The sequence below is a fragment of the Gossypium raimondii genome, chromosome 9 (genome assembly GCF_025698545.1).
Source record: "Gossypium raimondii isolate GPD5lz chromosome 9, ASM2569854v1, whole genome shotgun sequence".
NCBI lineage: Eukaryota > Viridiplantae > Streptophyta > Magnoliopsida > Malvales > Malvaceae > Gossypium > Gossypium raimondii.
The window spans coordinates 37,512,361-37,536,957 of NC_068573.1; the positions used below are offsets into that span (position 1 = coordinate 37,512,361).

The following is a 24,597-nucleotide window of genomic DNA, read 5'->3' on the forward strand; positions in this document are numbered from 1 at the left end:
AGGCATACCCATATTTTCTTCGCTTTGAAGCTCTTATTAGAATACTAAAATATTTGTAGTATTCCTTGATAGGAATCTACCAGAATAATAAGCTTTGCAGTAACTCCTTAAACAATAGCTAAAGCCATCATTTCATGCAAGATTGTAAACAAGGATGAAAGTCATCTAATCCTTCCTTGTTTTTCACCCTGTATAAGATTTTGAAGTCTACTGGCGACCTGCCTAAATATTTAGTCAACACAAACGAAATAAAAGCAATCATATAACATAACATGACATGTATAAATATTTCTGCCTCCGCATGAAACCACAGTTTATCAAATCAGATATTCGTCTAAATCTTGAAACTTTAGCTAGAGACCAGTAATTGGTTAAGAACACATTTTAAAACTTGAACAAGTTTTTATGAACCTTCAATACTAGTCTACATGTCAGAGAAATTCTGCTCATTGTTCTATTCACAGTCTTGCTATCTTCACTTCTAATCACTTCAGCTTCGCTTGAGGTAGACCCGGACAAAGCGGACAAAGCTTCAATTCCATTTACAATCTGGAAAGAGAACCGTGATAGAATGATACTTGGCTATGAAAAATTGTTTATTGATACATCTGAGACAAATTATTAGAGGTAAAATTCTTTTTCACCTGTCGAATACAATTTCATTTCTTACCTTATCCAATCGATGTACTGCATTATCTTCAATACCATGCAAGTAATCTGCAGTCATAAGAACAGAATTCTCATATTTATATTTCCTTTTTTGAAAGGTAATAAAGACATATCCTATAAACAACACAACTGAAAGCAGCCTAGGACATCAACTTTCCTGAATATGCATCATCCTTGAAGATCAATAAACTGCGAGGCATCAACAGGACGGAAAAGGGTTGATGTTTATCCAGCACATCATTTCCTTCAATTTCCGCAGCCTTCACATCAGAAGTTTTATCTACTACACTTTCCATCACCGTACTTTTGCATGAATTTAATCTTGAATGAGGAGTGAAGTCCATAACAACAGGTGATCCTAGAGACAGGATTGCTACAACAGGGTAATAAGCTGGCCCATCCTGGTGTGGCTGTAAAACAGATAATTTCAGTACTAAAAATTTGATATAGACCCTAGAGAGTATCTTCTTTTCTTGGAGGGGGAAAGAACAATAGAAAATTTTTCCTAATCCCATCATAAAATATGATATCAAGAAACTGACACGGTAGCATGATATTCATTTACTACAAATGAAAAAGGAGACATCTAAGAGTAGTAATCGGAATTTAATATCAGTTTTCTAAACATTAAGAGTGTGCTTGGTTGAGTAGAAAAGTAGAATGATGGAAAGAGATAGTGGGAAAATAGAAAGAGAATAAATTTTGAGTGTACTTGATAGAAAAGTGAGGAAAGAAAATAAGAGACATGGCCATTTTCCCTCCTCATAAATAAAAGTAAATTATTTCAGGTTGGAATGATAAGTGGAGATAAAATGAAAGAGATGTATAGTGATGCACTGTTCACAAGTTTCATTTCATTTTCTTTCCCCTTATTTTTCAATTCTACCAAGAAAAAAGAGAAAGAAAGTCATTTTTTTCTTTCCCCTTATTCTTTCCTACCAAGCACGCTAATGGAAAGAAATAATATATTTTTCTACTCTTTCAATTTTTCATGTTTCCAATTTTCTTTGCACTTTACCAAACAAAGAGTAAGCATTTCTTAAAAGCTTCGGGAGAACGTGTTATGTTAGAGTAAAGTAATTTTATTACAAAGAGGAAAAACCCATATACATACAAACAAGAAAAAAGCCAGTACAAACCATTATTCCTTGGTTTGGAAGGTATTCATTGATAAGAACATGGTTGATTGCTGAAGGAAAAAGTCCTGATTCTTCACATATTCTTTCTGTAATCTTAGCTAGCCAAGGTGGCACTACAAACAACAAAAAAAAAAGGAAGGCATAGTTAAACTTGCCACCAACAACACAAAACCTAGTCTCAAAGCCTACCCGAGATGGGGAAAATGAAAAAAAATAAAAAAAAAATTCTACAGTTTAGAAATGGCGTGCAGAGTGCAAATAATCTACTTACGATCTTGTGACAGAAGACCCTTTTCATGAACAACACCGCCTGTCAATGTCAAAAAAATAGGAATGCAGTCCATCAGAAGAAGAAACAGAACGCCATCTTTACTTTTTCCATAATATGCATCTAGCTTTCAGAGATTCTAAAAGTGAGTTAGAATACAAGTATTTTAACAAACCCCAATTCTGGAGTCTCCTATTCTTCAAAGATTTCCACTTTGATACAGGTGCTTGGTAGATCTGTGTGTCAATAGAAAATGCGATCAATGAATTTAGCTTTGGAACAATCATAAAGAGAAAAGAAAGAAAATAACAATCATAAATACATTATTTAGGAGCCGAGCTTGCTCAGAATCTGTGATGAAGTCAGGGATGTAGAACAATGTTGGCAAATCCCCAACAATGAAGTTATTCAAATTTTCTTTTCTCGCCATTCTCCTACAACTGACATTGCTAGTTAATAGAATCCAGAAATCAGCCAAAACAAAACAGGTCAAGCAAAACTAACACACAGCAACCAAAATTTTTTAGGCTGATCAGATTATAATTGGGTTTATCTTCTTTTCTTTTTCTTTTTTGTTTTTGGATTATCAATTACATTGAAAACAGGAGCAAACTCTCATTTCCCTTTATCTATATTTTACATAAGAAGTATGAAAGATGTTTATACACAAAAGCAGGTGCCCTTCTGAACTGATTTTTCTTACATCATGGTGCATCCTATACTCGTTAATATACTTTTGGTCATAAAAAAGGAATGCATAAATATCAAATTTACTTCATGTTTTAGGTTCTTCTCTAATGATTATATATTAAATCTAAACAGAGAATGGTAAAGATGACAGAGAAATTAATAAAATAAGCAAAAAACCAAAAGAAGTAAAGACGAGGACTTTGATATATTTAATCTTAGATTAAAGTTTCACCTGTAGAATAGTAGAAGGTTGCAGAGGAGGATGAAAGGATTGCTTGCAGTTGCAGCACTCGTACTAGCACACGCCTTTAGACGCAAGCTCCAGCCCTTCTCCGTGCCAATTTTGCCCCAAAAAAGAAAACATCTATCTTCATCAATTGAAACCAGAACAACCCAATTCCATTAGTCATATTAACGTATTAGCAATCTAACCTCTATACAAAAATCATTTTAACCCCGTATTTAATTTTTCATAGTAATCAATTATTTTTTAAAAATTTTAATATAGTTTTAATAATTTTATAATTTTAAAAATTAATTAATTGTTGCCATGCCACTCCCTAATAAGTTGCACCCCTCTTTTTGTGAAATAAATCTTTTATTATTACTTGTTTTGTTTTGTTTTATTTATTTATTATTTTTATTCAGATCTGAAATTTCAAAGAAAGAAGAGTGAAACTAAAGGAGGATGATCGAAAAGAGGAGTTCACAATCCGTAAAGATAAAATGTTGGCGCAAGAGCAATAAAGGATAACATTTATGTAAATAGATGAGATAGAAGTTGATGGGAGTGATTATACCGGCACTAATGTATTGGATCCTATTAGAATTCCGCATTTAAGTATGCTTGGGTAAGAGTAATACTTAGATGGTTAACTCTTGGGAAGTCCTCATGTTGCATCGCTCTTTTTCCGATGTAAATCTTTTACTATTACTTGTTTAGATTCAAAGTTCTAAGGAATGAATAATGAAACAAAATGATGGTCCAAAAGAGGATATCACAATCCGTCAAAGTAAAATATTGGTACAAGTGTGATAAATGATAGCCTTTATGTAAATAAATTGTGCAAAAGTTGATGAGTGTGATCTTAAAGTACTAATGTACTGAATCACATTAAAACTTTACAATTAAATGTGTTTGGGCGAGAGTAATATTAGGATAGATAACTTTTTGAAAGGTCTTCATGTCGCACCCTTTTTTTTGGAAAATAGATCTTTTATTATTAATTGTTTTGTTTATTTGTTTATTATTTTTATTCAGATTTGAGGTTTCAAGAAAAGAAAAATGAAACGTAAAGATGATGGTCCAAAAGAAGAAACCATAATTTGTAAAGGTAAAATGTTGGTGCAAGTGTAATAAACGATAACTTTTATATAAATAGATAATGCGGAAGTTAACAGGTGCGACCATACTAGCATAAATGGATTGGATTCATCTGAATTCCATAGCTAACTGTGTTTGAACGAAAGTAGTATTAGGATGGGTTACCTCTTAGGGAGTTTTCGTGTTGCACCTCCTTTTTTGCGAGATAAATATTTTGTTATTACTTGTTTTATTTTTAAATTATTTTTTTTACTCAAATTTGAGGTTACGAAAAAGGAAGAACGAAATAGAAGAAGGACGACGAAGAAGAGAAGTTCACAATCTATAAAAATAAAATGTTGGTGCAAGTGGGATAAAAAGTAACCTTTATGCAAGAAGGTATTGGGAGGCGTATGGCACTTATGGGCGGAGGCTCATGCCATCCTTCTTGATTTACAATTTGCTCATAAATTTGGGTATTGCTTATGCACACTTAATTCCCTTAAGCATGTATTTAACTTGATTGGGATGAGTCGAAAACATTAGTTTATTTGTTTCAGTATGTAGGCCGAATGAGCAGCGTTCGTTGATTGGGCTTAACTATCATCGGTTTGGACTGCCCCCGAACTTCATGACATTGTAATTCACATGGTTGATAAAACTGCCCTTTGCCACATTTTACTTGAAAGGAAAACTTAGCTATGGTTGTTAAAGCACCGACTCTTGAATCAAAGAAACCGAAAGCAGTGGTTGCTTTGTCCAAGTTATTTACGAAAGACTTTCATGTCCACAATGTTTTTCATTTATTTTGGACTTGGATTATATGATGGAAATGCAAGGTTGCAGCTACTAGAGGGCAAATGCAAGGAAAACCCCAGAACTGAAGTGGACACCGTTAATTTGGCACGTGACCCCAAATTTAATGCTAATTCGGTTGGCGTAGATGATTACGCCACATTTCACTACACCGCACCACTTTGTTCTTCACAATTCCAAATCCAAATTTTCTTCTCCTTGTGGCTAGATCGGTTCTACACTGTTTCAGATTGGAATATTAAATATTTACATGGTATGTGAAAATTAAAATTTAGAAGAAACACAGAGCACCGCAGCAAAACCAACATGCAATACCCAATTTATATTTGATTTCATAATTACTTGCAACTACAGTGAGGGAAAACAACAAAATATATCTGTCGAATCTAGATTCTCCTCGGAATATACATGCATTACATGCGTTTTAGATCACACAGAGGAGGAGATATCCAAGTCTGGCATCTTAGACGGTGAAAATGCGAGGAAAAGGAGAGCCAGCATCATCACAACTGGGATTAAGAGAAGGACGAAGGGCGGAGGCGGCAATGGCGGCAACACCAGTGGCAGCACCAAAAGGAGCACAGCGAACACGGCCAAGAGCATGATTCGGCTTTAAGCTCCACTTCATGAAAATGTTGCATGGAGCAGGAGACGGCGGCCGAGGGGCAGGACCAGACCGCCAGGGGTTGATGGTTTTTGTTTTTAAAGAGAAAAGAGTGTTTGGGGGAGAGGAGCAATATTTGTTGACAGGTGATGCTATGTGAGATGGGAAATCTGAAGTCCGTTTTAGGACGCGCACAGCGCACACGCTACATGTCCTGATTCACCCAATGCCAAACGTCTCAGTAAATTAAATCACTACCTAGTACCTACAAATGCTACGCAATTTTAACCCAAATTTCTTTAATGGGGGATAAACTGCAATTCTAATATTTGATAGGGATTTTTTCTTTTGGGTCTGCTCCCTAGATTTTCTACCATAAAAACAAATCATACCACTACACTAGAGCTGTCACTGTTGTTTAAATTCGTGATTTGAGTTTTTGGGGTCAACACCAACTCTCCTTAAGCCAAAATAAATATTCTAATGCCATAGTTAAATATATATAACAAATAAATTGTTATACATAGATTCATCTAAAACTTCATATAATGGATTCGGATTCTTTTTAACCTTAATTTTTTATTTACTTTTAATTATAAAATTATTCTAAAACTCATTTTAATATTTTTTTAAAGTTACAATTATAATTAATATTATCTATATAATAACAATCGCAATTAATTAATTTAATGCAATACATCAACAAAATCACAATTACAACCGATGCGTCAGTACAATTATGACTAGAATCAAACTACGTATTGAAAACCCACAAATGATATTTATGCATGGTGGGAGTCGACTTGATATCACAAAGTTTTTACTTTGCCATCAAACCACTGACAAAAGAATTTTAACATTAAACTAAACATCGATCAAAGGTTAAGCGACTTAGACTTGAGCAATAAATTCTTTCATTATCTAAATTTTTTTCAATACAATTGTTGAATAATTCTATTAGTAAAATATAATTTAAATATTATACATTATATTTTGAAAGTTCTAAAACAATATTTGTAAGCAAATTGAGTAATGCCAACTATTTTCGACACTGATGATTAACAATAAAGAACACAACATGTTTGCGTAGTTTAGTTTCCATACATTAGCAAGGCCGTAGCTGTGAGATAATCTATTATCTTAGTATTTTGTACAACAAATAGTTACAAACACAAGCTTTCACAAAGATAGGATCACACTTTTGTACTTAAGATCTAGACAAGTTCCATTTAAATTTCCTCCCCGCATATATAGGATAAAACCCAACACAATTGATTTTATACTCAGTGCAATCTAACTAAACATTCCTCACTAAACAGAAATAAGTGCTCTCAAATTAGTATAGTCTTCTCAATTTATAATGAAATTAGACTTGCTAGATCAGTGACAATCAATCTTCCAACTAAAACAATAAGATAATCAGCTCTAAGAATAATGGATTCGGATTCTTTTTAGTTTAAAATTTTTATTTACTTTTACTTACAAAACCCTTTAAAAGATAATTTTAATATTTTTGAAGATACAATTATAATTAATATACCTATATAACAATAATCACAATTAGTTAGTGCAATACATAAATAAAATCACAAGTACAATCGATACATCCATACAACTACGACTAGAATCAACCAAAGCAATTTAATGCACAAAGAGACATATTAATAATCAAAATATATATAGATATGGAATGCACGTATTTTGATTTAAATAAAAAAACTATGTATTAAAACCTACAAATGATATTTATGCATGGTTGAGTCGACTTGGAATAACAAAGTTTCTACTTTGCCATCAAACCAAGACCACATTGACAAAAGAATTTTAATATTAAAAAACATCAAAAGTTAAGTGACTTAGAAATAAGCAAGAAATTATTTTATTATCTAAATTTGATTCAATACAATCATTGAATAATTCTACTACTAAAATATAATTTAAATTTTATATATTATATTTTGAAAGTTCTAGAACGATACTTGCAAGCAAATTAAATAGTGCCAACTATTTTCGGCACTCATGAAGAACAATAAATAACACAACAATATGTTTGTGCATTTTAGTTTGCATACATCAACGAGGCCTTAGCAGTGAGATAATTCATCATCTTAGCACTTTGTACAATAAGTAGTTACAAACACAAACTTTCACAAAAATAGGATCTCACTTTTGTACCTAAGATTAAGACAAGTCCCCTCTAAATTTCATCACTAAAAATATAAGATAAAAACCAAGTAACACACTAGATTTTACACTAAGTGCAGACTAAATAAACATTCCTTAATAAACAGAAATAAGTGTTCTCAAATCAGTACATAACCTATACAAATCTTCTCAATTTATAATGAAACAAGACTCGCTAACATACTAGATCAATGACAATTAATCTTCCAACTAAAACAACAAGATAATCAGCTAAAACAATAATGGATTTGGATTCTTTTAATTTTAAATCTTTATTTACTTTAAATTATGAAAATCATTTTAATAATTTTTGAAGTTACAATTATAATTAATATATCTATGTAACAATAATAACAATTAATTAGTGCAATACATAAACAAAATCACGATTACAATCGATATGTCCGTACAATTATGACTAGAATTAACCAATGGAATTTAATGCACAAACGGACATTTATAATCGACGTATATACAGATATGGAAGGCACGTGTTTTGATTTAAATAAATAAAAAAAACTACGTATTGAAAACCCACAAATGATATTTATGCATGGTGGGAGTCAACCTGTTATCACAAAGTTTCTATTTTGCCATCTAACGAAGACCACATTGACAAAAGAATTTTAATATTAAAATAAACATCAAAGGTTAAGCCACTTAGACATAAGCAAGAAATTCTTTAATTATCTAAATTTATTTCACTACAATCGTTGAATAATTCTACTAGTAAAATTTAATTTAAATATTATATATTATATTTTAAAAATTCTAAAACGATACTTGCAAGCAAATTGAGTAGTGTCAACTATTTTCGACAATGATGAAGAACAATAAAGAACACAACAATATGTTTGCGTAGTTTAGTTTCCATACATCAACGAGGCCTTAGCAGTGAGATAATCCATCATCTTAGCACTTTGTATAACAACAAGTAGTTACAAACACTAACTCTCACAAAAATAGGATCTCACTTTTATACCTGAGATCTAGACAAGTTCTCTCTAAATTTCCTCCCTGAAAATATAGGATAAAAACCAAGTAACACACTTGATTCTACACTCAGTGAACTCTAAATAAACTTTCCTCGCTAAGCAGAAATAAATGCTCTCAAATTAGTACATAACCTATGTAAGTATTCTCAATTTATAATGAAATAAGACTTGTTAACATGCTAAATTAATGACAATCAATCTTCCAACTAAAACAACAAGATAATCAGCTCTAACAATAATGGATTCGGATTCTTTTTAATTTTAAATTTTTATTTACTTTTAATCTGAACACAGTTAATCTGAGCAGGAGTTACGACCAACTCACCACCAGCCATACCCTTGTTTTATTTACATAGTTCATCTCAGTTGTATTAAGAAACAATGAAGAGCTCAGTCCTTGCTTGGAGGCTCACCTTCAAAACTCAAAAGTTGGCTAACATTGTTCACAAATCAGTTTAGGTTAAATCAAAACGATTCCATGCAAAAAGTGTTGAATTTTTCATATTTAATAAAGGAAATATTTAGAATGTTTCATAACCAGTTCAGTTTATAGGGGCTGGAGTCAATAAAAATATCAACTAAATCACAAAAATGCAAATTCTTAACAGGAGAACGAAACAGAATTTTCAAGGCCTTAAATTATCCAACAGAAAACGAAGGTAGCATTTCAGTAAAAAATAATTTTCCTCCAAAATCATTAGCTTCTCCAATAAGCTGAATATTCATTCCAGGAGTCAGGAAGCATGCAAATGACTGCCCAGCATTACAGGTAATAAATCTATGGACAACAATAAAACTATTTTAGCACTCACATCAGCTATTCAGAATTCAGATCTAACGTTAAATTAAGCTTCCCTGCAAATCCAGTGTCAGCACATATTTCTTTGCAATCACACCTGCTACACGACCGCAAGCAGCACGGTCAACATTGTATATTTATACAGTCTTGTGTACCTCTTTCTCCTTTTCAATTGCAGCAGAGATATGCGAAGAATTAAAGAAAACTTTTTATGCTGGCTACTAGTAGCAACTCATACTACAGATGTTGCAGAATAAATTAAACTCAATTCACATTCTTCATAACGTAATTGAAATATCAAAATCCATCTTATCACTTTGTTACCTTATTTCGAAATTTTGTATTTATATCAACCAATTTAGTTCCTATTGTGGTATCCAACCTAAACCAATTGGCAACAAGTGGAAAGGCCTGATATGAGCATAAAGGCTACAATAAACAATAAACTCATGACTTAACCAACGTCTGGTAAGCTGATAATAGCAATTAACAATCTAACATGCAGGTCAAATACTAACAACTCAACAAAGGGGCCTAGCATGTGAACGAACAAATAAGGGCAACAAACAACAAGACCAACGACCTACAGAACCACCTAGGCTCATATACCATCTTAGTATCCAACCTAATATCAATTAATAATAGGTGAAGAGGGAAACTCTAAGAGTAAGCCAAACAAATCGGAAACCTCACTAACGTAGGAAAGTACCACTTAGAATATGTTATAGGGCAAAGTCTGATAAAATCTTTTATGTTTTTCCATGTCAAAACTAAAGGTCTTTTCGGAACTCGAAACTAGTTTATTGCATGTTGAAAGATGTCAATACTTTCCATCTAGACCTCTTAACAAACCTTATGCCTGAGCTTAGTAGGGTTTCTTATTCAGATAGCAACTTAGCATAAGGATTATTAACAGAAACAGCCACATGCAAATTTGATTCTAGAGTTCATGGCCAAATCATTAATGGACAGGTCTTATCGTGAAACTTTGCAACTATGATTATACTGACATCCTTAACTTGAAAATTTTCTTGGAGTCTAAAACTGCAAATTTGTTACCAAGGAAGTGCAAATACTGGCACAGGATAAGGGCCCAAGTATGATATCATATGGACATAACTTGACAACTTTTAAGAATTTAGGATAGACTTGAAATGGTACCTTAACAGAAGAATGTATTTTACTTAATTAAGTATACAGTAATATATCTTTAAAAAAAAAATTTTCATAATAAGTTATTAAGGTAGATTTATGATCAAGAAAACATCTTTGTAAATAGACTTAATAGCCTTCAAGGTGGACACTTCAAAGATATTAAAACATAATGCCATGAGCCGACAGCTATGTGTGATTATGCGTTTTCAAGATCATAAGAGTTCCTTGTTCGTTACTCAAGTACCCTTTCTCTCTTGCAAAGCGACTGACTTCTACAATTACCCTTCTTCTCTTTTCTGACCCAGCTGTGGACCACTATCAGTTCCCCACCTCCATTCTTCTATGATTTAAGTCTCAAATTAAAATTATCTGAGATAAAAGTGGCCATGGAAGTCAAGACACCTAAGCCACAATACTTCGATCCCTTTATTTTGTACTATTTCTTACACCTTTCGGGTGAAAGGTGGTACCATTTCCATTTTTGCTTCAAGTGTTACTCCCCCCCCCCCCTTTTTGTGTTTTGTATTTCTGCAAGGATAACCACATTTGAACAAATTTTTACTAATTTTATAATTTTTTTTTCAATATTCAGCCAAGTTAAATGCATACCTGGGCATGTTGAAAGCATGGATGCATCGAACATAGACACAACACCAGTATACACGGGGTTGAGGCATAGCCATTCATACACAATAAGATGACACAACTAGAGAAGTAAAACCTGTAGAAACAAGATAAAACAAATTAAAAAGACATTTGAAATAGAAAGGAGTACTGGAAAATCTTTTAGTTGACTATATCTCATAAGGTGGGCCATTTAATATCCCAGTCAAGAACAAAGTCATTGATCATGAATATGAAATTACATATATATGGGTACAGTATTCTAAGCATATATACCAACAAAATTTTACATTAATAATCAGTCATCCAAGCATTACCTCAGGATCAGAAAGTAAAGTATCATCGAGAACAGGATGATTAGAGTGAACTTTTTGATTCATGATTTCAGTACTGCTACATTTGGCAATTTAACACTACAAAACAAAGACAGTTCTCATATTATGCGTAGAAGAAAATAAGCATAGTTACCGGAAAACACTCATGTAATGACAGCATGTGATGTTTTAAATACATACCGATGAGATATAATCCAGATCAAGATGTTGGGTTTTTTACTACGGAGATATCTGGTGGTTCTAATAAATCTGTTTGTCCAATCATATCATCCAACTTCTCATTACCCAATTGTGCTAAGATACCATGCCCCTGAGCGAAATAAAATTTATTCTATTAGAGTGGGATGAACGCAGTAAAGTAAAAGTAAGCATGATAACTAAAATGAAGTCAAATTTGCGAAAATTGCAAGGGGAAATCTTATCAGAAATATTATGGATTACCTCCTCTGCAACATATAAAAGAAATTAACAAGGTCACCAGACACACCAGGAATCTGTGCTCGAAGTTCTTCTTGCTAAAGTTAAATTAATATACATATTATAATAATAACAAAAGGTATGGACAATAAATTACATAAAACCACGAGAAATTATAGCATAATGAAAAAGGTTTCCTAATACCTGACTGACAACAACAACTGAACAGTTATTTGTGTGGCAAATGCAAGCTTTAACACATCAAGTGGCAACCATTGCCACAGAACCAAATCCTTACTCACCAGCACCCATTGCTGTAGCTATTAGAAAATCAACTCCACCTGTAAAACCTCTATCAATTCTAAGAATTACCCTTTCTAATGAGTGTCTGCAAAAGATTTCATGATTTAATTTGGTAGGATAAAAAAATCTGAGCGTCTGTGAAAATAAATCTATTTTGCAAAATTTATTTCCTGAAAGTCAATTTTTGCAAAACAAATGGACCCTGTATCAAGTTCAATAAGATACTAAAAGCCTACAAGATCATTTGAGCTTAAAGTTTTTCTCTTATGATTTCAAATCTAAACAGACTCAAGCTTCAATCTTCGACTTAAAACATGTAGACAACTAGCTGCTTTACTCTACAAACAATTGCAGAAGATCAATGAACACAAGGCCCTAATTTTCACAGATTATTTATAACAAATAAACAAGACCAAGACATGCTTTTTATGGATATCTGAATCTGGGATCATTGCAATGACTAGAAAGCTTAAGCGGGGCCCAACAGAAACCCATTATTCCTCCAAAAAAGAAAGGTTGAGTTGAATACATACCTCAGCCAAATAACATTAATTGGAGCAAAAAGGTCTGAATAAGAGCTAGGTTGAGTTGAATGCATACCTCAGACAAACAACATTATCTAGTGGAGCAAAAATATTTGTGCTAGAGCTGGAATAGGGTGATGAAAATGTTGATTTAAGTGGAAGAGTTCAAGAAATATGGAATACAGATTTTCATAATTTAGTGCTTTGCTGTTGCCCGAAGCCAGAAGATTTTCCCATCATTCCTGCAGGCTGGATTCCTTACAGAACAAGCCAAATATCTAGAACTTCAAAGTGAATTGAATTCAAGCTACGTTAAAATTGGATTTAAGAAGAGAAATAAACAGAAACCTTTAGTATGACCTAAATAATATAGTTCAACCAGTTGTATCATTTAAAATAATACATTAACCACCACTTGCTAGATAAAGTTAGTCACATGCACAACAATAATTTCATACAAGAGTTTAAGACAGATGCAAGTAGCTATCAATTGTTTTTAACTCTTGATAACAATTGATGGAATCATCTCTTGTCCGTTTCCAATGAAGTCTAAGCACGGTGGCTTAGCAGCTCCATAATAAAAGAAAGCCATCATTTTCGACAACTCATCTGCAGTTCGAATGGCTGAAAAAGCAGAAGATTACAGGTTCATGTAATCAATAACAAAAAAGATGCAAGAAGCTGAGATTGCTACTGTTACGTTAAGCAAGTACCTTGCTCACGGTATAAAATTTTCCCAGCTTTAGTGAATATTATTTCTGGGAAGACTGACACTTTTAGAGCAGAGGCCAAAGCATCCTCGACTATAGCATCAACTGCTACACACTGACAAGAGGAAAGATAAATTAGGATCAACAATTTAAAGAAATGCAACCATATCAGAAACAATAACATAGATATCGTACTCTTGGTGAAGGCAGCCTGCAATTCCATATGATGTGCACAGCTTTCTCCAGCTCGTCCCAAGCTCTTTCATTTTCTTTTGGCCTGCAGGTTATCCGTATTTTTAAAGGAGATGATTATATATTGCAACTCAATTATTGTGTTTCTGTTAGTATATTGAATGCCGAAAAGGTTAAGAATGAAGAAAAGCAACCTTTTGTAGCGGTTATGGACAAGAATGATTAAAGGACTAATGTCCTTGAATACAGTCTCTTCCCACTGAGCAATCTTAATATATTTGATTGGACGAATATAGTTATCGTCTTGCCACACTACTTCCTTCTCACTATCATAATCATCATCGTCATCGTTTTCCTTCTTGGCATTCTTGATAGTGATTTTATCAAAAAATTGACCCAGGTTGAAACCCCAGCCATCAGCATCTTCGGGCCAATTTGGATCATCATCATCTACAACCAGCGGATAATCAGCCAGGAGTTTTTGCATCTTGTTCAACTTTTCAGCAGGGTCAATCTCCTCCTGAATTTCAGGATGCTTACTGATAACTTCCCTGATCTTGGCTCTCCATTCACGTCGCTCATCAGCATCAAAATGATACGAATCGTCCATCCGACCCTTTTTAGTTGATGACTCATCGTCATCATCATCACTGTCACTTAATTCCTGTCCCATAAACTTTTTTCCAAATTTTTCTACCATCCCGTATGCTCTTACTCCATTTCCTATGGAACTTGGATTCTGCATTATCTAACAATTAGTAACTAGAAAGGTAAATTTGACCTTAGGAAATTTATTCCGGAAAAAAAAGGGGGGGGGGGGTGAGCTTGCACATACATACCGAAGAAGGCATCTTAAGTAAATTTGAACATAAGGGCTTCAATTTATTCTGTTTTGGAGGAGACATCCAATTTTGAATATGGATCGAGTGTTGCAATGCCATTTCTATCAATTCTGTGAAGCCTTTACCAAATTTATCAGTGCAAAAAGAGAAAAATACACACACTTTCAAATGCTTGCATGGAAGCAACCGATTTAGAAATTAATAAGCCTACTTAATGTCACCAGTTTCATCATCCAAATCCAATCTTTTTCCCTCTTCCTTTGAATAAACTAAAACCCTCCGCTAAACCACGGAAGATGGCATGGGGTTGTAGCTGTATATGTAGATAAGGTCACCCATTGATGGGCTTCTTTACATTTAACCGAAAGCCCACTTCTTATTCGCTAAAGAACTTGGGCCAGTAATGCTCCTTTTACGTTGGGGTCTTTCGCGGTTTCAAATGGCGACGAATCGGCAAATGCCAAGTCGCAGCAAACGGGCCACTATCCCACGCTATTCTCTTTGTCGCGATAATACTCTTCCTTTCAAACTAGAGAAATTCCCATCCTAAAAAATACAAACAAAAAAATCCCATATCCAAGCACAAAAATCAGAATCCACTAATTAGATAAACAATTATAAAGAAAAATAAAATAAAAGTGGGGATTCAGAAAGTAATTTACAGATGTTCTGCTGTTAAAATTACAGTGATTACCAATTTACCCATGTTAAATTATCATGTGTTATTATTTATGAAGACACGATGATATAAAAAAAATTTTACCTGTTGAATAATCATTGATTAGTTTAGCAATTCATTAAAGATATTTCTTTGGAAAAAATAAAACAATTTAAGCGATACTATTAAGAAAATACATTAATTCTTTATACATCTAATATAATCTACCTTAACTAAATTCCGTCTTGAACAACGTGGTTCTTCAATCACTTAGACATTTTACGAAAATACAAACATTATAAAAGAACAGACAATTCAAGTATCACATTAAACATTTTCAAAGTATACGTATCAACATTTTATAAAAATAAATGTATCATAATAAAATACATATTAATAGTTCAAATATCACATTAGATATTTTTGAAGTACAAATACTACTTTAAACATTTTATGAAAATATAAGTACGAAACATGACATTATCCCACATTTTAATAATAATTAACGCTTAACTCCACATGCTATATTTAAAATTTAGAAACATGGAGCTCAATTAATTTAATTTCATAATTAGGTTGCTATTATATTTTATTTTAGTAATCATTTATTATTATATTTCCTAATACAGGTTATGTGAAATGTTAATTAGAAATTTAAGTTATTAAATATAATATAATTCTAGTAGCAATATTTTCAAGGTCTACAGATGAGAAAAAGATAAGAGTTGAGAAATCCATGTTGGAGAGAACTGAAAGAAGTTCGGAGTCTTAATCATCCGCCAATCATAATAATAACACCTCAATAAGAAACACTGCCTTTTTTCTTCTTCTTTTTTGCCAAAAGCGCGCACACATACATGCGCACCATCATGTCATATGATCCCTCTTCAGTGACTTAGAAAGTTTGAGATCTTCAAAAAATGCAATGCTAACATCTCCAAAGGGAATATGGCACTCCACCGTAGCATCTTCAAAACCTTCAACAAAAGCCATTTTCTCATGATGTTTCGTGCTTGTCCTCAGAATCTTGAGGTGCCCACTTATAGAAGCATATGAACTGTATTACTATCTGCAAAATGCGATAAGGTTGTACAAAGTGTAGGAACATACCACTAGGCTATGTTACGATGCCAAACTTGGGTATGGATCTAAGAAGGGGTATGCTCAATTTTTTTTTTCAAAATTCTCTTGTATTTGGAGGATCATCTCCCCATACCCAAACATGTGTTGCACTCATATGCTTCAAGAAACATGAAAATTTGGAGTAACATAACCATCAGGTGACTGCAGCAAATAGCAACTCAACTAACGAGGAGAAACAAAAAAGCAACTTTAGAGAGATCTAAATATTAAAATGCACTGCTGAACAGAAAGAACCAACATCTTCTATTAAATGACTCTACAAAACACATTGATTAAGAACAGTTAAGATGAATGAAACCATAACCATCCTTAATAAGGATACGAAAGTATCAAGCAGAACACATCCTCCTGCATCCACCAACCATGGTAAATTTGGTCTGATTCTAAACCAATCCATGCTTCTCACAAGTATGCTATTATAGAGAAAGAAAATAGGAAGGGAAAGAAAAACTGGGACGAGTCAATCTCGATAAAAAGGCCAAGATGACTCAAATTAAGTCAAATTGTAATGATGAGTAGATACCTTGCAACATATGTAGAGTTTCCAACCAAAGCAAAGATAAACATAAAAGGGTTAAGTCCCTGCATGCATGGAAGAACATGTCATACAAGATTCAGCCCCTCCATATAAATTGACATAATTACAATATTTCCCCACCCTCCCTCCCTCTCTTCCTCAGGCAGGGTTCCTCTTCTACCTTTGTTTTCAGTTTTTCAGTTTTTTAATTTGGGTGGCATCGATAAGGAGCTATATTTCAAGTGCCATGCAAATGCTGCTAGCTTCCAAAGCAATTCTCTATTTCATCAGGCTAACCAGCATATGACAAAAGCCTTTAACTTCTTAAAAGCTTTATAATAAAAAAAATCTTCTTAAAATCTGAAAATGAGCTCTAGAGGCAAAATGTTTAAGCTCTAACTTGGAACTTTAGAGTAATGAAAAGCTCACAAAGGAATTGGACAAAGTTTTGGGGCAGAAAAAGATATTTATTCTAAATAGTTTTAATACAAAAGCACTTCTCAAATATAAATAAATAACCTCCATTTCAGAGAACAATCTTTTGTCCATCACCGATCAAAACCAAACAAAATGTCAATAAACTGCAATGTTTATTCCAGTGCATTGAACAACTATACCCAAATCCATGCTCGTGCATGACCATTTAGAACTAAAATATTTAAAGAATGTACTTACCTCTACATTGCCTCTTTCAATCTGCAAAATTGATCACGAAAATTACATTAAATTCAACAAGACAAATATAAGATATGCTAGTTGTCAGCATAAAACAAGCAGTTGCTCAAAATTTTCATACCATAATCATACTTTTATTAAAAATATGCTTTGTGAGAAAATAACATTCTATTGGCGCATGCCATATAATTGTTATAAGAGAGAATATCAATGAACTCTGCTTGGAGAAACATATTAATGATACTTGCTTGTCAAACCGTTCAGCTGACAGAATTAAACTTCTAATAAGAATTTGTTGATTCTTATAACTCACCGAAGATTACAATGTGATCTACTTAAACCCATAGTTTCAGAATTACAGAAAATTGGGTCAAATTAAACTATCATGAAAATTGTGACAATTAAAAAGTGATACGTTATTATGTTTGGCTAAATCAACAAGCTCAAGCTTTTGGGTCTAATGGTTAACACTACATGTTTGTTATAATGCTCTATAGTTTTAACTGGAACACCCTTTGCTGTGTCAAACTTTAGTTTCAAGAGGTAGTAAGTGGATGGCATGTACTTGAGCAGTTTCTCTTGCAAGGGAAAGGTAGGGCTAAGAACAAGGGTATCCCAAGTTATAATGTAAGCTTTTAGGCTAGGTTGGACCTAAACGACTATGCATAAGAACCATGTTATAAACTTCTAACACAAGTTCAATCAAACAGTGTAGTTCAAAGTTCAAAGGATTCGAATCAAGTAAACAAAAAGAATATTTAGCATTTAAAACCTTCCATGTAGTGTAAGCATGAAAAGCTTTACTAGTTATGTGTGTGTGAACCTTACATTTAAGCAAATTTGGGGAAGGCGTCCACCCATGTAAATAGCTGCCATTGCCCAGCCAAGAAAAGTTCCAACCTTGCTGCCTCCTTCAAAACCATTGTCTCCTAATGATACAGCATTTGCCTGAAATCCAAATTACAAATAATTCAGTAGTTGTTGATACTTCTTCTCCTCATTAAAGTTATTTAAGAAACCAATATGAATTCAATCTAAATTGAAGAAAAAGAGCATAAAAACAAGAGATAGAGCCAGTAAGCATTCAAAAATGTAGCTTTTCCAGTCCCTATCCCTAGAACATGATAGCATCCACTTTAAGTGCTTATCCATAACAAAAGTGAATACTAAATTTTGACAGGCAAGAAGTCAAATAAAATACATCACGCATGAGGTATAAGCTAAATAATGGTTAACAAACATGTTGAATAGAGGACCAGGAGAAACTGGTGACAAATTATAAATTACCTAAAATGGTTTACAATCTGGCCATAAGTGTAAGTTTGCTATTCTAGCAAATGGTTGCACATAGAGCAATTTCATTGCAGATTGAACCTACCTGGAGAAGCTTTCTTCCTGTTTTAATCACAAATCCTAGATTTATTTTCTCATTCCCTATGTGAACTTTACTCACGGCCGAGAGCTGGAAATTAAATAAGCTGATGAACATTACTGCAGACACCTGAAACAAAAAAGGAAAAAGAAGAGACAATCTGTATATTATGTTCCTTTAGGACAATATTGGGATGTTAGTTCTCTAAGTTACGTTATAATCACCAAGCATAACAATGATTTGGTGCTTGAAGGAGGGGTAGATTGTTTGGCAACATATGCACTGAGCAATGGCTCTTCAACTAAATTTCCTGAATGAGGAGGGGTCATTCTTTGTGCAAGAAGGGATCCTGCTGTTGGAGTATGACTACTTGATAGAGATCTTGCTGACCTAACACATAAATAACAAAGAAACAGAAAATTATTAAATAATAATAGCATGCAACATTCAGAAGGGCATAGCAAAATATGTAGGGTTTATTTTCCCTCAACCTATCGATGTGACACACATCTTCAGATAGTTCAATTCATTACGTATCCTACAGGTCACAGTAATCTTGGTTCTCATCACCTTAGAATCTCAAGAAAGAAAAAAAGGGAGAAAACTCGCCCTAAGTTTATCTTAGTCCAAGAAGCATGCATGCCTCTATCAGTTACATTTTCTTCATAGATGACGCAAAATTTTTGTTGAACAACAAAAGTATGACATTACGGTGAATAACTATTTATGGCATAAATGGAATTTAACTAATATTTCTATTTAGAACTGCACAGCTATAGTAATGTGGTTAAACCAATTCCAAGTCCTTGAAATACTTAACTAAATGATAATGGAGGAGATATTGATGAAAATTCCATCTCTTAATTGGGTGGAGAAACCAATTCTAAGTTAGTGGCGCCAACAAATTTAAAAAGAATCAGAATACAGACACAAATAAATAAATGAAAAAGAACCAAATTATGTATTCCTCTTTTTATAGAAATACAGGTAATATGAGAGCTGTAAGGTAAATACTAATTACCTGTAGTATAATTCTCTGCCAGGAGAACTCTTTGGAAGGGGAATAGGAGAACTTGATCTGTCAACATCAGTAAGTTGTTTCACACGAAAATTGCTAATGCTTTCTCCAATCTTGTCCACTCCCTCAGGTTGGTACTCTTTCGAATCCTACACATGAAACACATTGGGGAATTCTGGAGTGTAGCATATCAATGAAAAACAAAATATATAAAAAACGATAATCAAAAGTCAAAACTCAATAAAGAACTTTTAATATTACTGCAAATGCTTTCAGTGGTTATTCTTACATTTCCTGTAATTGGTTGGAAACTAAAAAAATATGTGGGAAAGAGATCTCCACAACCATATTGAAGGTAAAGAAAAAGTTACTTAAGACTTGATCCATCAAGTTAAGACTTTCAAACAGCAAAAATGGAACATACCAAGTACAAAATCAGCGCATAATTTGTATACTCAAATCCACCATCTGAAAGGATAACAAATTTGGCTACTCAAATCCACCATCTAAATATGCTTATTTGAAAAATAAAAAATGCAAAAGTTTAGGCCTGTGGACAGTATCATACCTTGACATACAAGGTCAAATGCCTTACAAGCTTAAGTATTAAAAACTTTTCCAAATGATCCGATCTTGAATTGTGTTAGTCATATCAAGTATAACGAAATATAATGATATCTTTTAAAAAAAAAAAAAACAAAATTAAATATAATAATAAATTAATTATGCTACGTGCCTCAAATTCTTAGCAATGAACAACCTCTTAGTGGATCATTCTATATCAAGATTTATCCTAAATGTGTTGTCCAAACACAAATCTATTAGTAGAAAAGGTTAGGAAATTTGTTTTCAAAAGCTAGTCTGAACAAACAAAAAACTGAAGTGCTTGGACAAAGTTAAGACCACAAAAAGAATGCTCTAAATTCTTCTGATACAAAAGTTTATCATTTCCATTCATTCTTTTCCTCCTTTCTTTTATGGATTTCCAGTAAACTTGAGTACTATTAGTTTCCATTGAAATTGATTTTAAAAATAAAATGAAAACAAGTCTTACCTTTAAGCTTCTTAACTTGCTAAAGCAATAAAATCCATTTAGACACATAACTCCATAAAATACCATATACTCTTCTGAAAGTGCATCTTCTTTAATAATTTAGACTCCTTTTTCTCTAACTTTTGACTTAAATCAAATTAAAAGACTAGATACTGGGTCTTGTGTATCATTTAAATACAGCCCAAAATACCAGACAAGTTGGTTTTCTTTGAATAAAAACTATCAGTCATTTGTGCTGCTCACTATGTACTGTAATAGCTTGTTTCCTTTATTAGGTTCACTAGTTTCCAGAGTGCAGGGGTTTGACTTATTTGACTCTGAACAGGGATGAATGGTAACATAAACTTTTCCAAGAGAAATAAATTTTAATGTCTAACCTTGTTGCACATATTATTGTAGTTTAATCGAGGACAAATGTGACCATAGTATACGGCTTGTGCTGCCAGAATTAAGGTAGTCATTGTATACAACTGCAGTTTGACATCATCGCAAGAAGGCCATGTAAGTCCATTGTTGAAAACATTAGAAAAATATAATAAACGAACAACATTCTGGATGTAGAAAATGTTCTTACAACTGCCATATAGTATTGGGTTGGAAGCTGCAAAGAGAAGCAAAAAAAGTTTTAGCACACCGGTTGCAACTTGTAACAAAATCCCCCATAGAAATAAAAATAATTATTTTCTTTTGAACTCGTGAAAATTCATTCTTAACGTCTTTTAGCAATGAGTACATGTTTTACGATTTTCATGAGTTATGCTTTTTATTTTTTGGTATTAAACAAATGCATTTATCAAAGAGAATCTAAAAGTGATAAGAAATAACTTTTTACATGAAACAAGCATTTTGTCAGTTTTAAATAAATACAAGGTATAACTAGCATTTAGTAAGCAAAAGTGAGTAATGAAAGTAACAATCAAGCACATTCTTTTATGTGAAGAAAGTAGACATTGTCAGTGAATCTCAAAGTCATAATGGTAATGCAATGAAAGGAAAGAGTGTTAAAGTAACAAAAAAGTTGGTTCGTTTGAGGAGCACAAGAACAAGGAAATAAAAGTGGTAGGTCAGTAATAATCTATCAAAATGGATGGTAAGGTAATTAATACCTACCAGACATATCGTTTTTCTATTGGTATTGCCGGTTCATTTCAATGTACTGTCATGATTCTATCACTAAGTTGGAAAAATTGTTTATATATTTATATAAAAACAGCACATGAATAAGATCAATTAGATTTCAAATATAAAATATTCATAAATTGTATTAAATAAATTTCAAATTTTGACCTTATTTTCTTTTTTAAGCCTTATTTAATATTTAAAATTTATTTGCTTTTTTACCAGCTGCTACATCATATTTCGAATGGTAGGGGCTGAATTTATCGGAAGACACCGATACAAACTGGAATTTATACCGGAACAAAAAGTAAAGTTGGATGTTCTGGTTAATTACCGGAACAAGACATTCCGGCCGTGTTGGTACAGAATTGACTTCTCTGATAGATAGACACAGCAACATCAGACAGGGATACAGGGGGGAAAAACAAAGAGGATACTAAAAATAACATAAAAAATAATCCAGAAGTAAACATGTAGCTTACAAACAAAACATAAATAATTAGCGTGTCAAGAATCAAGATATATATAAATCTTAAATAACACATGAATCAGTATAAAAAAAAAGCACTCACGGTAGCAGGCTCAAGAACACAACCGAAAAGATTGAAAAGATCCCTGGAAAGAGAAGGTACATCAAGTTAGAGAAACACAAATGGTGATAAATTGCATTTGGTAAAATAGGGAAATATAAAGGGTAAAGAACGGATAAAGTGAGATAAAGAAGATGCACCCAATAATCCAAGTTATCAAGAAACCGAGGGAGAGGCCTTCAACGGATTTCTCCTTATAGTTGGTGATAATCTGAGGGATTTCAGCCACGCCCCAACTTAGCACACTGATCAACCCCAAGCCAAACGAAACTTGGTCTCTCGGGCTGCAAATACAGTCGTCTAAGTAAACTCTCGCCCATTCCCAGCATTCCCCACTTGTCCCGCACGTCGCCATTGTCTTTGCTTCTGCTTCTGCCTCAACCTAGTATCTCTTACTTGATATATAACGCAAACTAGTATTTATTAATCAAATCGCGCCTTCTTTGGAAAATTTCCTTTTCGGTACAAACGTCTTCTTAGGAATGAATTAACTAATAACAAATCAAATAAGACAAGTGGATTGACGAGATGAGATTAGAAAGAAAATCACGGGTCTTAGATGAGCCTCACTGAGATAATACAGAAGAAAGGTCTGGGTTGTTGTCCTTTCATTGGTTTCATATATATATATATATATATATATATATTAAAAAAGCGGGTAGGAGTCAGGCACTTTGATCTTGCTCATATCCTTTTCTACCGCTAGTTTCCAGCCTCTGCAACTCACTCTCTTAATACTTTCTATTATTATCAATTTTATTTTATTTTATTTTAAAATAAAATTTTGTTTCCAATAACAAAACATAAAAAATGTTTAATATTTATCTTTCTATAATAAAAATCTAAGAAATAAAATAAAAGTATTAAATTTTAAACTTTTTAAACAAACACGTCTTTTCGTTATTTTCCATTTTGCATGACGAAAATAAAAATCACGTAATCATGCCTTAGATTTCGTCAATTTCCAATTTTGGATTCATTTAAGTATTTGGATTATATTTATTTCACCTTAGACTATTTATTTAAATTTAGATTATAATATATTAAATATTATTAAATTTAAATAAAAATATTATAATCTTTAAATCATTTAATTAACTCTAATTCAATTAGAGAAAATGGTGAGTAGAAGTTGCTTCAAGCTGGGGCATTTGATCCATTACAGGTATTGAAATTCATAATCCAACTGTAATCAATTTCATTTTTTATATTTATTTTAAATATATTTGAAATATAAAACTATATATTACATTGTGGCATACACGAGTGAAAAATTATATTTATAATTTTCTTGTATAATTGAATAATGAGACTTCGGTTGAGATGAGAATGTTTAATTAGTAATAACCTTTCTAAATTTTATATAAAAAATATTAATCTTAAACTATAATATTTTTTCCAGATCAAGAACTAAAGTATAGTTCTTTGATGTTAGAAAAACAAAACAAATGGGGTATCCAACCACTTATCTTTTGCCACATCTCCATCTAATAATTTTAAAATTCTAAAAAATCTTTAAAAAGATTATACATCAAAATATCTAAATAGGTATTACAAAGATTGTGAAAATTTTGATAAAAATTAATAACTTTGATTAAAAAGTTGAGACAATATATATTTGTATGTTGGCCTATTGCAAAAGAGAAATCTGGATTAAATTAACTTTTGCATATTTATTAATTAATTAAAATTCAAAGTAATGATGACAAAATGGGCTAAAGTTATCCAAGGTCTTAAAAGCCATGATTTCAGCCCTAGAAATGTGTTAAAGCTAGTTTGGCATTATTGTACAAGTTGTGATTGAAAATTAAAAGGTTTATTTTAGGCATTACATTAGAAAGTAAAATGACTATTAGTATTTAAGTAATTTAAATTAAATATA

General features: G+C 32.6%; 4 protein-coding genes across 7 annotated transcripts; all 4 read right to left on the minus strand.

Annotated features, from left to right (window-relative positions):
* Positions 1–263: 263 nt before the first annotated feature.
* Positions 264–3,187, minus strand: LOC105799446 (uncharacterized). Of its 3 annotated transcripts, none has more exons than XM_012630012.2 (8): positions 2,999–3,187; positions 2,399–2,510; positions 2,252–2,312; positions 2,080–2,118; positions 1,809–1,921; positions 827–1,079; positions 671–717; positions 264–549 (listed from the first exon to the last, which is right to left on the minus strand). In XM_012630012.2, the coding sequence occupies exons 2-8, from the start codon at positions 2,504–2,506 to the stop codon at positions 385–387; spliced, it is 786 nt and encodes a 261-aa protein (XP_012485466.1). In that variant the 5' UTR covers positions 2,507–2,510; positions 2,999–3,187; the 3' UTR covers positions 264–384. The 3 variants fall into 3 exon arrangements, with proteins under 3 accessions (XP_012485466.1, XP_012485468.1, XP_012485467.1); XM_012630014.2 differs by having other exon boundaries at positions 2,399–2,525; XM_012630013.2 differs by having other exon boundaries at positions 2,399–2,516; positions 2,999–3,186.
* Positions 3,188–9,333: 6,146 nt separating this feature from the next.
* On the minus strand, positions 9,334–12,796 carry LOC105799448 (hypothetical protein). The gene is given in 9 exon segments (XM_052621250.1): positions 9,334–11,150; positions 11,232–11,343; positions 11,564–11,659; positions 11,762–11,797; positions 11,799–11,891; positions 12,023–12,039; positions 12,042–12,096; positions 12,203–12,471; positions 12,793–12,796. Coding segments are annotated over 8 exon segments (585 nt in total). The 3' UTR covers positions 9,334–11,150; positions 11,232–11,328.
* A 321-nt stretch (positions 12,797–13,117) lies between these two features.
* LOC128031880 (thioredoxin-like fold domain-containing protein MRL7L, chloroplastic) lies at positions 13,118–15,531 on the minus strand. Its single transcript, XM_052621364.1, has 5 exons — positions 14,567–15,531; positions 13,922–14,466; positions 13,731–13,812; positions 13,539–13,650; positions 13,118–13,449 (listed from the first exon to the last, which is right to left on the minus strand). Exons 1-5 carry the CDS (start codon positions 14,666–14,668, stop codon positions 13,322–13,324), a joined length of 969 nt encoding a protein of 322 aa, XP_052477324.1. The 5' UTR covers positions 14,669–15,531; the 3' UTR covers positions 13,118–13,321.
* A 342-nt stretch (positions 15,532–15,873) lies between these two features.
* On the minus strand, positions 15,874–23,394 carry LOC105799447 (probable vacuolar amino acid transporter YPQ2). 2 transcript variants are annotated; one of them, XM_012630015.2, is made up of 12 exons: positions 22,856–23,386; positions 22,698–22,740; positions 21,581–21,607; positions 21,384–21,476; positions 19,956–20,101; positions 19,159–19,324; positions 18,941–19,063; positions 18,391–18,510; positions 17,563–17,583; positions 16,894–16,952; positions 16,693–16,783; positions 15,874–16,296 (listed from the first exon to the last, which is right to left on the minus strand). In XM_012630015.2, the coding sequence occupies exons 1-12, from the start codon at positions 23,068–23,070 to the stop codon at positions 16,225–16,227; spliced, it is 1,176 nt and encodes a 391-aa protein (XP_012485469.1). In that variant the 5' UTR covers positions 23,071–23,386; the 3' UTR covers positions 15,874–16,224. The 2 variants fall into 2 exon arrangements, with proteins under 2 accessions (XP_012485469.1, XP_052477323.1); XM_052621363.1 differs by lacking the exon at positions 15,874–16,296 and having other exon boundaries at positions 16,698–16,820; positions 22,856–23,394.
* Between the last annotated feature and the right edge of the window lie 1,203 nt (positions 23,395–24,597).

Excerpts from the sequence above, each read along its gene's own strand:
- LOC105799446 (XM_012630012.2), bottom strand. The coding sequence starts at position 2,506 with ATGGCGAGAAAAGAAAATTTGAATAACTTCATTGTTGGGGATTTGCCA. Across the intron at positions 2,313-2,398 it reads AAGCTCGGCTCCTAAATAAT|ATCTACCAAGCACCTGTATC; the intron begins GTATTTATGATT and ends ATTGACACACAG. Across the intron at positions 550-670 it reads CAGTACATCGATTGGATAAG|ATTGTAAATGGAATTGAAGC; the intron begins GTAAGAAATGAA and ends TTCTCTTTCCAG.
- LOC105799447 (XM_012630015.2), bottom strand. The coding sequence starts at position 23,070 with ATGGCGACGTGCGGGACAAGTGGGGAATGCTGGGAATGGGCGAGAGTT. Across the intron at positions 19,325-19,955 it reads GGCAGAGAATTATACTACAG|GTCAGCAAGATCTCTATCAA; the intron begins GTAATTAGTATT and ends TTTATGTGTTAG. Across the intron at positions 18,511-18,940 it reads CAGGAAGAAAGCTTCTCCAG|GCAAATGCTGTATCATTAGG; the intron begins GTAGGTTCAATC and ends TTTGGATTTCAG.
- LOC128031880 (XM_052621364.1), bottom strand. The coding sequence starts at position 14,668 with ATGGCATTGCAACACTCGATCCATATTCAAAATTGGATGTCTCCTCCA. Across the intron at positions 14,467-14,566 it reads TACTTAAGATGCCTTCTTCG|AATCCAAGTTCCATAGGAAA; the intron begins GTATGTATGTGC and ends TAGATAATGCAG. Across the intron at positions 13,813-13,921 it reads GTCCATAACCGCTACAAAAG|GCCAAAAGAAAATGAAAGAG; the intron begins GTTGCTTTTCTT and ends GATAACCTGCAG.